The 16,238-nt window shown below is 39.9% G+C and overlaps 1 protein-coding gene across 11 annotated transcripts in view; it reads right to left on the bottom strand.

Annotated features, from left to right (window-relative positions):
* Nucleotides 1-227: 227 nt before the first annotated feature.
* LOC125458468 (atos homolog protein B) overlaps nucleotides 228-16,238 on the bottom strand; it is a 203,212-nt gene continuing 187,201 nt past the window's right edge. For all 11 annotated transcript variants that reach the window (XM_059648730.1, XM_048543777.2, XM_048543785.2 and 8 more), the window contains 2 exons: nucleotides 4,982-5,178; nucleotides 228-3,168 (listed from right to left, as the gene is read on the bottom strand). In XM_059648730.1, the coding sequence (XP_059504713.1) occupies nucleotides 3,015-3,168; nucleotides 4,982-5,178 (351 nt within the window). In that variant the 3' untranslated portion in view covers nucleotides 228-3,014. The remainder of the gene's footprint in view (nucleotides 3,169-4,981; nucleotides 5,179-16,238) is intronic.

Genomic DNA, 16,238 nt, shown 5'->3' with positions numbered 1-16,238 from the left:
AGCTTTCAGTGACAATGATGATATTCATAGTCCTCCAGGTTGCCATTAATACCGTCAGTTCCGGTCTTTACAAAAGCTTGATTTTGGACTATTGCAATATTGGCAAGGGTGCGTAAATTGCGACTACCACGTTCAGTACAATTCAGAGTGAGGCAAAGCATAAAGTACAACGTATAAACATTTTTTGAGGACACCTTTTTGTTGATAACCCTGTAACTTGGGTTGAATGTACTTTTTATTAACGTTGTGGCACTCCTGTTAACACATTAAACTTAAAATCTACATAATTATATTACAAATATAAATCTGCACAGCATAACAACATTATTTTAAACAAAATGAAAAATAATTTTCTTTAAAATACAGCATTTGTGGCATACTGTAAGATCATTCACAATCACATACAGAGGAGTTCTCTCACAAGCCAGATGTATAACTTGGCATATGAGAATTGAAGGCACAAATACAATGTGCAGTGCAGATACAGTGTTGTGCAAGAATGATATTTGTGATACCTTTATTAATATAGGCACTGTTCTTTTTCATATGGCATTTTTTTCCACAGATGAATTGCCAAGGAAAAGTAAGCCAGAGGCCAGATGCTTCCTACTGGCACCCAACTGAAGATGTAACTTTACAAAAGCCTGCATAAATTTCCACCAGATGATACAGAAAGGTGGTCAGCCTTCAAAACAGAGTTCCATTTCAGTTGAGGCCGGGGAAAATTTATTATGAAGGATAGCAATGACTGTTACAGCATGTGAATAAAGCAAAATTCTACAACAAGCCGTTAGATGAAGCTGCTGAAATTTTCAGTTCGAAGTTCTGTCCTGCCGTTATGTTTCCCAATTAAGCCTTTAGCTATTTCCCTCATCATTGCAAAAATGATTTTGTTGCCCTTAAGGTTTTGCCTCTTACGAGGAAGAGAAGGTGGAAACTAAGTAAATTTGTCTTCAACTCCTCACATCTACCTTGGTTACCTTGTTTATTTTTAAACCTTCATTTTACATTCCTTGTCTTTGCCTCTCCAACTAGCTTTATTTCCTCGTCCACGAACTGGAGCCCTGTAATTAATTCTCTTGGACCAGGAAGGATTTGGTATTATCTTTGTGTCTTCCCCACTGTATTAATTTTTTATGTCAAAACACACAGACCCAATTCTGTGCTACTCAATTGTTGAAATTGACTTTCCCACAATGTGATACGGTTTCATGGGTCTCAGTTGCTAGTGCGTACCTGGCCATCTACTCCAACACCAAAAGATAGCTGTCACAGGATTTAAGTGCAAGAGAAATCACAGCAAAACCTCAATCTCTCAATATGCAACAATAGCTATTGAATTTTAAATCAAAAGTAATACTTCTTTACATTTCTGCACCTCAGGGCTTCTAATGAAAATGTAGCACTTTTTACTGCTATCCAGGTGAAATCAATTACTACTGGCCAGAGATCAAATCTGGAAATGTTTTGGTTTGAGCGGATCAGTAGCTTTCAGGGTTAACCACTGGGAAAAATCCTATCCATACATATGTGGAGACTCAAATTCAATATTTTATTTTTGCACAAGTTTCAAAGAACATTCAAAACCAAAATATTTACAGGAACAGTTTATTCCATCAAAAATACCATCTACCTCACTTAGCTTCATGTTTCTACAACTGTTTCAACAATATGATTTGTAGGTTTATGAGCTAGGACAATGATAACTAGAATAAAAACAAAAACAGATGTAGGTTTATGAAGTGTACCTTCCAAATTTAGTACCACACAGCACATAATGAAAAAATTTCTAACATGAGGAAACATTTTAACCAACACTTTAACCTACAGACACACTCTGCAAAAGGTATCAGTCATTCCAGTTTGGAGGCTACTTGGATGCACAGTGGCCAAAGAATACTCCACCTTTCCAAAACGCTTCAGCAAATGTGAGATAATTAAACATACCATCAAAGTGCTACAGTGCATTTGTATACAAATTCTGTGCACCAAATAACGGGACGCTATGTTTGTGGTTGGAACATACAGGGCGAGGGAGCTGGCAGCAGGGGTCAGATATTCCCACATGGTTTTATAATAATACAGAAATCAAACTAATTGAAATATCCCTTTTGCCCAATGCATTTGCTAGTAGAACAGTAGCAGCAAAGACCTGGGAAGCAGATTTCCATCAACCCTCCCAAACAGAGGAAGCAGGTGGTATCGATGAGTAAACTAAGGCAAAGAAATAACTTAAAATGGAGAACTCACTCTAAAATTAAATATTTTACTGAACTGCTGCCGATACCTTCATGCTTTTCTTTAAAAAATGTCCGCTTTCTCCTTTCACAACAGAAAAGTTATTCAATCTCTTTATGGGTAGTCTGTACTTAGAACAAGTTAAAAATCAGTTTATGCATCAAACTGAATTTTTAGTAAGACATTTAATTCTATTAAGTATCTAATTCTGTTTCTTGATTGAAGGATGAGAATTCTAAAAGTGAGAATGGAAACAGAAGCACTATTCAGATAACTCTATTGCAGAGGTGTCTAATTATACATAGATTTTTGCATAAGCTGTATAGGTTAAAGAGTTAATTCAACTCTTTACTAATTATTTCTTCCTACATTGCAATATTTGTCTTTTGTGGTCCTGATCGGTTCATATATCAGAGGAACCACTTAATTACAGTAATTATTAAATATTTTCCATTGCCTATGTTAAAGTAAATGAATCAGTATTTCAAAGTAAAATATGATGATACAGAGAAGGAGATAAATTTCACTGAACTGAGGGCAAAAATGTCTATTAAATATTGTAGGTTTACATTAAAGCAAAGTTTCCTGTGCTTTTCAAAATCCAAATTTACAGAATGCCACAATAGGAAACTGCACTTTAAACAAATCCTTAATGTTTATTACAAAGCATGCGCATTAACACTGAACTGAAACTGAGTTTTTGTTCCACTAGTTAGAGCCAGTCGCTAGATAAATAATCACTGAACTGCAATATAGATAATCTTGAAATTGATGTGTTAAACTCGTGGTGAATATTTTGGATTTCTTGGCATTTCTGTAAATGACTTTAACTCATAAGGTATACCAGAATCCACTTCACTTGATTTTCGTGAAAACAGCAGCCTTATATCACTGTGCAAGTAGATTTTTCCAGACTTTGAACTTTGAAACCTGAACAATTAGATGAACAGATAGAACAAATGAACATTTGGATACTAATAAAACCCACTTTTCAATTTAAATTCTCAAGTACACTTTATATCAACACAAACATTATCATATTAATAACCGGTAACAATTACCCCTTAACAAAAAGGGAGACAGAATTCTATTGATCTCATCATAAACAAATATAAAATCTTCCTTTCACCTTCTGCACTTGTGCTGAAGGATGATTTCATTAGCAGTTTTACAGCACTGGATTCAAGAGAATAATCATTCAGAAGCTTGGATTATCATAGTCTTATGATAGTCTCATAGTTTCATTAGGCCTGAGCCCAATACTTGCAGGAGAAACCAATGATCAGAAGCAGGAATCTCAGGCAATATTTTACTCTTTTGCAAGTTCAGGATGCTGAAGCCAATTGTACTGCCTCTCAAAATGGAACTGACAGTGTAGCAACAATGTCATTGGACTAGCAATCCAGAGACCCAGACTTGGGACAGAGTTTGAGCCTTGCAATTTTAACTGGTGGACTTGAAATTTGATTAATTATTCTGGAATTGAAAGCTATTTCTCAGTTATGATGACCATGAAACAAACAAGTCATTGATGATGGTTATAAAAACTATCTCCTTCATTAGAGAAGGAAATATGACTTCCTTATCAGTCTGGCCGACATGTGATTCTCAACAATATGGCTGCCTCTTACTGCCCTTTGAAATGGCTTAACAGACCACTCAGTTCCAGAGCAACTAGCAATGGACAAGAAATGTTGCCTTCGCCAACGAAGTCCACGTGAAATGTATGAATAAAGAAAAAAAAAATCCTGTTTCAATCTGGACCCTTCTGATAAACCTGATTTAGTACCCCACTTAACAATTCTTTGGGATCAAGGACAACTTACATCCATCGTGTTTTGATGGCTTCATGTTCCAAGATGGGTGAACGCACAATCTACAGAATCAACCAACACTTTGTGGCTGGAGGGTTAGATAGATGGGGCTGTTCGCTCCCTTGCTGGGACTGAGTTCCAAAAGAGCAGTTGCTTCAGCATTGAACATTGAAATGCAGGGAGCTCTCAGTTACCAAGTAGAACGAACAAATCCTCTGATGCAAGACTGGGAATGGTTTCTTGTGCCGTACTATTCTGCAGTTCATTGGGAAAAATTCTGTTAAAGATCCATTAGTTGTTTTTAAATTAATTTAGTAATGTGTATGCAAATGATTTTATATTTTGCAAAACTACATGTATGTTTCGCAAAAATGGTTTCTAATTGGAAGCTGTTAGGGACAGGACTTCTGCTCCACAAGGGCCTTCATTCGATGAGAGTTCCTACATGACCTAGGTAGTGCCTGATTGTTTCATGATAATGATATGCCTGCTATGGAAAGGTGAGGTGGGCTGTCACTGGTTCTCAACCAGTGAGCAAGACCAACATTGCTGCCACTAAAGTTCACTCAGAGATTCTACAGAAGTCTTATTTTGAATCATCATTGGTGTGGAGTTTGCTGAATCTTAGCTCTGGCAGGGTCTGATAATTTGAACTCAAATAATAATCACTACAATTACTGCTGTATTTTGCATGTGTGCAGCTAGCAGTTAGGAATGGACAAAGATTTGGGTGTAAATTTTGCACAATACCCGCCTTATTCTGTTCACAGTAAAATTTACATTGAAAATCCAGGGTAACCTAAAAACCAAACATTTCAAAAATCTCAGCCAAAAACTAAGTTATTTTCAAATCTATTAATTATTAGAAATAAAACAATGCAACATTACTGGTTGTAGAGAGATGTGCAATAGTTTCAGAAACCACGTACCTCAAATGAATCAGATAACATAGTATTTTTTTCTTAACTTCTGAATTTTCCATATTTTCATGTGTCCCTTCATTTTCTTCCACTGGTACTAGAAATATTCTGTGGCGCAAAAGTGTAATATGGTTTGGTGGCATATCGCTGAAGTCGTAGGTCACTAAAAACATCTTCACCACAGTTTTATTTGGGTTGAATAAGGTCTGTAAAGGAAACAGCAATTGTTACAGTAATAATTTAAAATCAACACCAAAAGCAATGAAATATAGCACTTAAGTTTGTCAGATTGATGTTTACAATTGATCTCATGAACAAAGTCTGACAGCAAAAAAAACTGCTGAACCTATCATGTATGCCAGTTAACAAACCCATTATCTCTCACGTAAAACTCTGTCAAGCTTTTATCTGAGGGACAAAACTGTTGTGAAGTTGGGTGTAGTATTTGTGGATTGGAAGGTAGGATGTCAGAATTTGTTTATAAAATGATGGGTGCGGGGGTGGGGATGAACGTGTGGTCCCTTTAAAAAGATGACGTTTTTCCAGAGATAGTAGGAACTGCCAATGCTGGAGAATCTGAGATAACACAGTGTGAAGCTCGATGAACACAGCAGGCCAAGCAGCATCAGAGGAGCAGGAAAGTTGACGTTTCGGGTCGAGATCCTTGGGTCTCGACCCGAAACGTCAACTTTCCTGCTCCTCTGACGCTGCTTGGCCTGCTATGTTCATCCAGCTTCACACCGTGTTTTTTTTAATCTAAGCCGAGAAAAACAAATAAGTCTGCAGGTAGCAGATGCACAAAGAGTTCTTGAAATTGAAACATTGTATTAGAACAGCTACACTGTTAGCAGGCAAAGCAGCATTTTTACACAATGGGTTTTTGAACTTAGCCAATTAATTTAAACCAGACCCGAGCCACCGAAACCCAATTACATTTAAATCTGATGGCATTGAAAACTTCGGAACAATCCTGTTCTAAGAAATTAATTGGTCATCAAGGGTATAAAAGAAGAGGGTGTTTGTAAATCAGTGTGAAAGTAACTGCCATCTGTTAAGAGAACAGTGCTCTACAGCCATCAGCTCTAATGAGAGAGAAAGTCACTGGCTCTCACAAAAATCTTGAAGCTCTCAAAATAACCACCAAATAAAGGTACCACGGCACTCTTAGCCAATATTTCGAACATAAGAATTTGACGGAGATAGGTGTTGCTGACTCGAGAACAGCAGAGAAGACAAGGAACATTCTAGAAGACTTATCCTAGCAGTAATTTTTGAGTTTTAATTTGCAAAAGGTTTAGTTTAGTTTTCCTAGTACTTGGTGTATATAAGATTCTTTATTGGAACAGCATACCTTTAGAATTTTGTTTTATTCAGGAATAGTTAGTAGTTGAACGGGAATTCTTTGGTTTGTTAGTGGTTCTGTTCACTTGTTTACTGTTAGATAAGTAAATGGTTACTTGTTGCTTATAAAGAAAATATCAGGGATTTCATTTCATTTGACCATCCCCTCTGAAACGCAAGGAATTGGGAAAGAGAAAGAAAGCAGTATTTAGAATTTCAGATGCGGAGAGTAATTTATGACTGTATACAAGCAAAATAAGATACAATTAGAATTCAATGTAATATAATTAAACATAACACAAGTAGGAGCAGGAGTAGGGCGTCTGGCCCCTCCAGCCTGCTCTGCAATCCATTAAGATCACGGCTGATCTTTTCATGGACTCAGCTCCACTTACTGACAACTCACCATAATCCCTAATACCTTCATTGTTCAAAAATCTTGAGGTAGCCTTAACTGGTCAGGGAATTCCATAGATTCGCAACCTTTTAGGTAAAGAAGTTCCTCTTCAACTCAGTCCTAAATCTGCGCCCCCTTATTTTGAGGTTATGCCTCACCCCAGTTCTAGTTTCACCATCCAGTGGGAACAACCTCTCTGCTTCTATCTGATATAAAACCATGAAAGGAATAGATGTTTCTGTAAGAGCTCCCCACTGACAATTCTTCTACATTACAATGAATATCATCCCCGGTCTACTCAGTGTGTTCTCATAAGCCAACCCTCTCAGTTCTGGAACCAATCTACTGAACGTCCTCTGCACCCCCTCCAGTACCAGTACATCCTTTTTCAAGTAAGGAGACTAAAACTGTACACAATACTCCAGATGGGACATCATCAGCACCCTACACAGCTGCACAATAACATCCGTGTTTTTAAAATTCTTTTCTCTGGAAATAAAGTATCCCATTCCATTTGCCTTTTTAACCGCGTGCTGCATCTGCAAGCAACATTTTGTGATTTATGCACAAGGACACCGAAGTCCCTCTACACAGCCGCATGCTGCAATTTTTCACCATTTGAATAATAGTGCATTTTGCTGACATTCCTAGCAAAATGGAGGACTGCACATTCACCAACATTGCCCTTCATATACCTGACTCTTGCCCATTCACTTAACCCATTTATATGCCTCTGCAGACTTTGGGGTCTTCTGCACACTTTGCTCTCCCACTCATCTTAGTGCCACCTCACGCTTTGACATTCTGCACTGGGTTTCCAACTCCAACTCCAACTCATCTATGTAAATCGTAAACAACATTATTAATACTAAAGTAAAACTAGCATATGAAATGGTGTGGTACAAAAATGTAGTTTAGTATGAGCTAATAATCTCTTTTCTGGTATTAATACCCTTCTAAAACCTGCCATCCCCCACTCAAAACAAAACTGACTCCTTCATTCTTGCAATATACCCTCCCAACTTATTTTCACTCTTCAAAGTCCTTGTTACTGCCTGCCAAATCTGTGCCTCTTTTTCCCAAAGTTCCATACTTGAACTCTTGAAAAGAGACTCTGTTTCCATGGTGTAGTAGGAACGTAGAAACAGAAGGCGGCTTTTTAGCTCCTTTCATCATTCAATGGAATCATGGCAGATCGGTGGCGTCAAAGTAATTTAAGCAGTCCTTAAAGTCACTGATGAACTCCTGTGTGACTGTGACAATGGAAAACTATAGCTCATTAAACTACAGGTAGTCTTTGACATAAGTCACCACATCATCCTGGCCCATTGCCCTCTCTCCATCATCCAGCTGGAGAAACGGCTGTTTCTGCAGCCAGTAACGAGGCATCAGAATGGTGCACTGCCTCCTCGGTGCCAGGGTCAAAGATGTCTTGCAGAGGATGCAAAGAATTCTCAAAAGGGAGAGAAACCAGGAGAGTACATGTTGGAACCAACGACATAGGAAGTGAGAAAGACAAAAGTACACCAGAAACTAGGCAGCAAGTTTAAAAAGTAGGTCCTCAAGAGTGGAAATACACAGATCACTCCCAGTATGACAGTAGGGATAGGAGGATAGAGCCGATGAATGTGTGGCTGACGAGCTGCAGGGAGAAGGATATGCATTTTTGGACCATTGCAATCTCTTCTGGCGTAGAAATGACCTGCATGAGGACAGGTTACACCTGAATTGGAACTGTGCTAAACTGGGGGGAAGGCTAATTACAACATTAGGCAGGAACTGAAGAATATAGATTGGAGGCAGATGTTTGAGGGCAAGTCAACAAATGGTATGTGGGAGGCTTTCAAGTGTTAGCTGTTGGGAACTCAGGACCAGCATGTTCCTGTAAGGATGAAGGACAAGTATGGCAAGTTTAGGGAACCTTGAATAATGATAGATATTATGAGCTTAATCAAAAAGAAAAGAAGCATTTATCAAGGCTAGGAGGCTGGGAAGACATGAAGGGTGGAAGAAAGGAAAGTCGGAAGAAACTTAAGCAAGGAGTCAAGACGGCTAAATGGGGTCATGAAAAGTCACTGGCCAACAGGATTAAGGAAAATCCCAAGGCTTTTTATCCATATATAAAAAGCAAGAGGGGAGCCAGGCAGAGGGTTGGCCCACTCAAGGACAGGGAAGGGAATTTGTGTTTGGAGCCAGAGGAACTGGGTGAGGTGTTAAATGAGTACTTTGCATCAGTATTCACCATAGAGAAGAACTTGGTGGATGAGGAGTCTGGGGAAGGGTGTGTAGATAGTTTGGGGCATGTTGAGTTCAAAAGGGAAGAGGGTCTCGAAAAACATTAAGGTAGACAATTAGCTCCTCAGGGCCTGATGGGATATACCCCAGAATTTTGAGAGGCGCAAGGGAGGAAATTGCTGGGGCCTTGAGGGAAATCTTTGTATCCTCATTGGCTAAAAAGGGAAGGTCCCAGAGAATTGGAGAATAGCTAATTTTGTTCCTTTGTTTAAGAAGGGTGGCAAGGATAATCAAGCTAATTACAGGCTGGGGAGCCTTATGTCAGTAGTAGGGAAATTACTGGAGAGGATTCTTCGAGACAGGATTTACTTCCGCCTGGAACTCATGGGCATATTAGTGACAGGCAAAATGGGTTTGTGGAGGGGAAGTCATGTCACTCCAACTTGGTTGAGTTGAGGAAGTGATGAAGATGAGGGTAGGGCAGTGGATGTTGTCGACATGGCCTTTGACAAGGTTCTTCGTGGCAGGCTGAGACAGAAGGTGAAGTTGTACGGGGTCAGAGGTGAGCTTGTGAGATAGATTAAAAAAAACTGGCTTGGTCATAGAAGATAGAGGGTAGTAGTGAAAGGGTGTATTTCATGAACGAAGGGCTGTGACTGATCCTCGGGGATCAGTGTTGGGACCTTTGCTGTTTGTAATATAAATGTTTTGTAGGAGAATATAACTGGTCTGATTAGTAAATTTGCCAATGACACAAAGGTTGGTGGAATTGGAGATAACAATGAGGACCGTCAAAGGATACAGCTGGATATAGATTGGTTGGTGCCTTGGACAGAGAGATGGCAGATAGAATCTAATCTGGAAAAATGTGAGGAAATGCATTTTGGAAGGTCTAATCCAGATGGAAAACATCCAGTAAATGGCAGAATCCTTGAGAGTACTGATAGGCAGAGGGACACAGGTCACTGAAAATGGCAGGTGGAAAAAGGTAGTGAACAAGGCATATGGCATACTTGCCTTCATTGGCTGGGGCATTGAGTTTAAAAATTGGCAGGTAATGTTACAGCTTTATAGAACCTTGTTAGGCTGCATTTGGAATGTGTTCAATTCTGGTCACCACATGACCAGAAGGATGTGGTGGCTTTAGAGTGGGTATAGAAAAGATTTACCAGGATGTCACCTGGTATGGAGGGCATTAGCTATGGAGGAGAGGCTGGAGAAACTTGGGTTGTTCTCACTGGAATGAGAGAGTTGAGGGGCAACCTGATAGACATCTCCAAGATTATGAAGGGCATAGACAGAGTGGACAGTCAGAAGCGTTTTCCCAGGGGCCATGAGTTTAAGGTGTGAGGGGCAAGGTGTAAAAGGTGACATACAAGGCAAGATTTTTTTAAACAGAGGGTGGTGGGTGTCTGGAACTCGCTGCCGGGGAAAGCAGTGGAAGCAGATAGGATAGTGGCTTATAAAGGGCGTCTTGAAAAATATATGACTAGGATGGGAATAGAGGGATACAGTTCCCGGAAGGGTACAGGGTTTTAGTTGTGACAGGCAGCATGTCATTGCAGGCTTGGAGGACCAAAGGGCCTCTTCCTGTACTGTAATTTTCTTTGTTCTTTGTATACTGGTGGGGAGATTTGCTACAGTCAGTGAGGAGGATTTAAAAGGAGTGGTGGGGGAACATTTGCTGGGACCCAGAGAGACCGTGACAGAAGGGTCAGTCTGAGGCTGGTGTTATTGAGAAAATGAGCAAGTCAAATAGACAAGGCAGGTAGGAGCAATGCAGAGAATGAGATAGGACTAATAAATTAAACTGAAATTAAACTAATTAATTAAATTAAACTGAAACTAAACAAAACTAAATTAAACATTATGTCAATGCAACAGGGCTGACAGGTAAGGCAGGTGAACTCAAGGCATGGTTGGGAACATGGGACTGAGACACCATACCTATTACAGAATGATGGCTTGGGGATGGACGGGACTGGTAGCTTAATGTTCCAGGGTATAGATGCTTTGGGAAGGATAGAAAGGGGGGCAAGAGAGGAGAGGGCAGTGGCATTTTTGATTAAGGATACCATTATGGCTGTACTTAGGGAGGATACTCCTGGGACTACGTCCAAGGAAATTACTTTTCAGTTCCATCCAAATAAGGAAGGGATGGTCACCTTATTAGGATTGTATTATAAATCCACCATCAAATCATCAGCAGGAAATTGAGAAACAAATTTGTAAGGAGATCTCACTTATCTGCAAAAATAATAGGGTGGTAACGGTAGGGGAATTTAACTTTCCAAACATAGACTGGGACTGCCAGAGTGTCAAGGCATCTGTTGGAGAGGGAAATTAAGAGGGCAAAAGGCAGTCACAAAATCACTTTGGGCGTAAAGGGAGACATGAGATCGCTTTGGCAAATAGGGTTACGTAGAATCAAAGGATTTCTACAAATACATCAAGGACAAAAAAGTAGCTAGGGAGAGAATAGGGCCCCTTTAAAGATCAGCAAGGCCAGCTATGTGTGGGACTGCAGGAGATGGGGAAGATGCTAAATGAGTTCTTTATATTAGCGTTTATTGTCGGAAAGGATATTGAAACTAGAGAGCTTGAGGGAATAAACAACGATATCTTGAAAAATGTCCACATTACAGAGGAAGAGGTGCTGGATGTCTTAAAATGCACAAAAGGTGGCTAAATCCCTGGGACTAGATCAGGTGTACCCTAGAACTTTGTGGGAAGCTAGGCAAGTGATTTTCAGACCCTTTGCTGAGATACTTGTATCATTGATAGACACAGGTGAGGTGCCAGAAGACTGGAGACTGGCTAACGTGGTGCCATTATTTAAGGAAGCTGGAAAGGGCAAGCCAGGGAACTACAGACCAGTGAGCCTAATGTGAGTGGTGGGTAACTTGTTAGAGGGAATTCTGAGGGATAGGATCTACCTGTAATTGGAAAGGCAAGGACTGATTAGGGGCAGTCAATGTGGCTTTGTGTGTGGGAAATTGTGTCGTACTTGATTGCGTATTTTTTTGAAGTGACAAATTGGATTGATGAAGCCAGAGCAGTAGATGTTGTCAATATGGACTTCAGTAAGGCATTCAACATGGTTCTGCATGGTAGGCTGGTTAACAAGGTTAGAACACATGGAATACAGACAGAATGAGGTATTTGGATACTGAACTGACTCGAAGGTGTAAGACAGAGGGTAGTGGTACAGGGTTGCTTTTCAGATTGGAGGCCTGTGACCAGCAGTGTGCTGCAAGGATCAGTGCTGGGTCTACATTTTTTGTCGTTTACATGAATGATTTGGATGCAACTATAGGAAGTATGGTTAGTAAGTTTGCAGATGACATCATAATTGGAGGTGTAGTGGACAGCAAAAGGAGGTTACCTCAAGAGTACAATGGGACCTTGATCAGATAGACAAGTGAGCCAAGGAGTGGCAGATGGAGTTTAATTTAGATAAACGTGTGGTGCTGCATTTCGGAAAGACAAATCAGGGCAGGACTTATACACTTGTTGGTAAGGTTCTTGGGGAGTGTTGCCGAACAAAGAGACCTTGGAGTGCAAGTTCATTATTCCTTGCAAAAGGAGTTGTAGGTAGACAGGGTAGTGGAAGAGGAGTTTGGTACGTGTGTCTTTATTTGTCACTGCATTGAGTACAGGAGTCGGGAGTTATGTTGCAGCTGTACAGATATTGGTTAATCCACTTTTGGAACACTGCATTCAATTGTGGTCTCTGATGTGAGAAAGAGAGATGTTGTTAAACTTGAAAGGGTTCAGAACGAATTTACAAGGGTGTTGCCAGGGTTTGAGCTGAGGGAGTGGTTGAATAGGCTTGGGGCTATTTTCCCTGGGGCATCGGAGGCCGAGGGGTGATCTTACAGAGGTTTATAAAATCATTAAGGTTATGCATGGGCTGAATAGTCTAGGTTTATTCCCAAGATTTCAGAGTCCAAAACTAGAAGGCATAGGTTTAAAGGAGAGACGGGAAGGATATAAAAGCGACCCAAGGGGCAACTTTTTCCACACGGATGGTGCAGATATGGAATAAGCTGTGAAAAATGTGGTGGAGGCGAGCACAATTATAATATTTAAAAGGCATTTGGATAGGTACGTGAATTGGAAGAGTTTAGAAGGATATGGGCCAAATGCTAGCAATTGGGACTAGATTAATTTGGGATATCTGGTCAGTATAGACGAGTTAGACTGAAGGGTCTATTTCTGTGCCATCCATCTCTATGACTCTAACGGCCCTCAACTGATTGCTTTTTTTTTGCTGCCTGGATCTGAATACACTTTACCTGCATTGACTCCTGCTAAGGAAAAAACAATACTTAGTAAATTTTCGACTTTGTTTTCAATTCAATTTTTTTCATGCCCTTGTATCTCCCTATTTCAACAGCGTCCTTCAACCCTATGACCTTCAAAGATCTGTGTTCCTTAATTCTGGATTCTTGTGCATTTCTGGATTTTTAATCATCCCTCAATTAACCATCATGGCTCAACTTGCTCCAAACTCAAGTTCCTTCCTCAAAACGTTTCAAACATCTCTTTAGGTCTTGGATTTTAAAAAGGTGCCATAAATTGTTGGCAATACCAGCCAGAATAACGAGCTCTCTCTCCATGGATACACGATTTTAAAGTAAATTAAATACTTGTGGCCACGGTGAATATTAGCAGTACACACACTGATTTCCCTTAAATTAGCAATAAATAATGAATCATGAGAAATCTTTAATATTGTTTTAGTTTGATAATCCATTGGAGCAAGACAAAAAAGAAAGCATTTTCTGCTCTATGAGTGGTGACATGGTTTTCCAGACAGAAGTAGCTTAACAAGAGTTATTAAGTATATTAGGAAAAATTACAAATGGTTCAGACAATTCCAGGTTAATTTGTAGTGTCATTTACACCTTCCAAATGTTATTTTTAATGCACAACATCTAACAAGATATCTGTAGTGATTGTAATTAGGTTAGCCAGGTGTACATCATAGAATATGAGTTGCCTGACTGGGGCTGTTAATCTGTTTCAAAACAAGAAACCCTGGCTGATAAAGAAGAACAGGAGTGTCAGAGATTCTGTTTCCTCTGAAAGCTGGCTCTGAGGGAGCTGGATCAGTGTCAAGGACTCTACACATGTAAATAAAGGGTGTGTTGATTTTTGGATACTCGCCTCTGTGGAGTTATTTAAATATCTGTGGTTAAAAGTAGCTTGGGCAAGTTTTTCTACATCATGCCAGTCTTCAGACCAGAAGGAGGGGACATTGTAGGCGAATGTAATTTAACTAGAATTTTTTTTTCAAAATATTCATACATAAAACATGGGCATTATTGGCTGGGCATATCCTTCATTGTCCAAAGTAGTGGCAGGCTGCCTTCTTGAACCACTGCCGTCCACTTGTAGACAGATCCACAATGCGGTTAAGGAGGGATTTCCAGAAATTTGACAACAATGTTACAGCACAGAAGGCCAGTTGGCCCATTATGTCTGCGCCAGCTCCCTGAATAAACAATTCAGTTATGCCATTCTCTTGGCTTCTCCCTTAATGCTACATTTCTCCCTTTTCCAAAATTAGCCCAACTCATTTTTGAAAGCTTCAATTTCCACTCTCACAATGTATTCCAGACCTTAACTCCACTTGCTGCATGAAAAAGTTTTTCCTCATGTCACATTTACTCTTCTTACCAATTAAAGTAAATCTGTACCACAGGTTTCAACTGTGACATGATAGAGAATATTTCGTCCTTATCCAGTCCATCCAGAACCATCATTATTTTGAACACCTCCATCTGGTTTTCTCTCAGCCTTCTCTTGTCCATGGAAAAAAGTCCCAACATTCTCCAATCTGTCCACATGACTGAAGCTCCTCATTCTTGGAACTATTCAACAGAATCCTGTCTGCACTCTAATGTCTTTACTTCTTTCCTGAAGTTCAATGTCCAGGACGGAATGCTAAGGGCACACTAATGTCTTAAAAAACAAGCCAAGATAAGCACCTTGCTCACAAATAAAAAGAGTGTTAAATTTGTTTACATGTTCTTTCAATAAGGGTGTCTCTTGCTTGGCTAACATTATTGCCCACACCTAACTGTCCAGTGGGCAGTTAAATATCAACCACATTGCTGGGGTCTGGAGTCTTAGACAGGCCAGGCCAGGCCAGGCAAAGACAGGCAATAAATGCAGATCTAACCAGTGATGCCCTCATCCTGTGAACGAATATAAAAAGAAAAAAAATTACTTACAGGCAGCCTAGGCAGTACATAAACTACCTCCTGTTTCACTGTTGCGTCAGCAGCATGTTATTCCTTGGTAGAGATGAGTGCAACATATTAACTTAAGTCCTCAGTTATGTTCTGTACTTCCATGCATAAATCCCTTTTTGGTCCCTATAAGCCTAATCCTCCTTCTACCAGCCATTTACTATCTATATGCCTATAGAAGGCTTTGGGGAAATCCCTTTCTATGTTGGCCACTAGTCTTTTTTCATGCTTCCTTCTTACTTCTCTTATTTGCTTTTCCACCATTCTGAAACCTTCGAAATTCATACTGGATCAATTATATTTTCTACTTTCGATCCACCATAAACAGATTTTTTTCTTCTTTGTCTCAATTTCTACGTTTTTTTGTCACCAAGTGAGCTCTGGCTTCATTTGCCCAATATTTCCCTTTTGAGGGTATATACATCAGTGTTTACATTCATGATCTAGACAGGCATACAGGAGTTTGATCAGTAAGCTTGCAGATGACAGAACTGGTGTAGTAAATAGTGAGGAGGAAAGCCTTTGACTTGAGGCTGTTATAGATGGGCTGATCAGATAGGCAAAACAATGGCAAATGGAATGTAAACTTGAGAAGCGAGAGGTGATACATTTTGGGAGCATTAACAAGGCAATGGAATTGTAGGACACTAGGAAGTACAGAGGATCAGAGACATTAGTGTGAACATCCATAGATCCTTGAAGGCAACCAAAAAAAGGTAGATAAGATGGTTAAAAAGGTGGCTACAGATACTTGCCTTCATTAGTCGGCATTGAATACAACAGCAAGAAGTTTATAATGGAGCTGTACGAGATCATAGATAGGCCATAGCTGGAGTCCTGAGTTCAGTTCTAATTGCCACATTATAATGAAATTGCATGTTCCCTAAGCAGAGCACGGAGGGAATTCACCAGGATGTTGCCTGACATTGGTCTGAAAATAGATGAGTTAGTCTGGGAATGCTTTCCTTACAGCAGAGGAAGCTGATGGGGAATCTGAATGGGGTGTATAACTTTATGAGGGATGTAGAAAGAA

This window comes from Stegostoma tigrinum, chromosome 1 (assembly GCF_030684315.1).
Source record: "Stegostoma tigrinum isolate sSteTig4 chromosome 1, sSteTig4.hap1, whole genome shotgun sequence".
NCBI classification, from domain to species: domain Eukaryota; kingdom Metazoa; phylum Chordata; class Chondrichthyes; order Orectolobiformes; family Stegostomatidae; genus Stegostoma; species Stegostoma tigrinum.
Note: the sequence above shows the minus strand (reverse complement) of the source record. Positions and strands in the feature narration are given on the sequence as shown.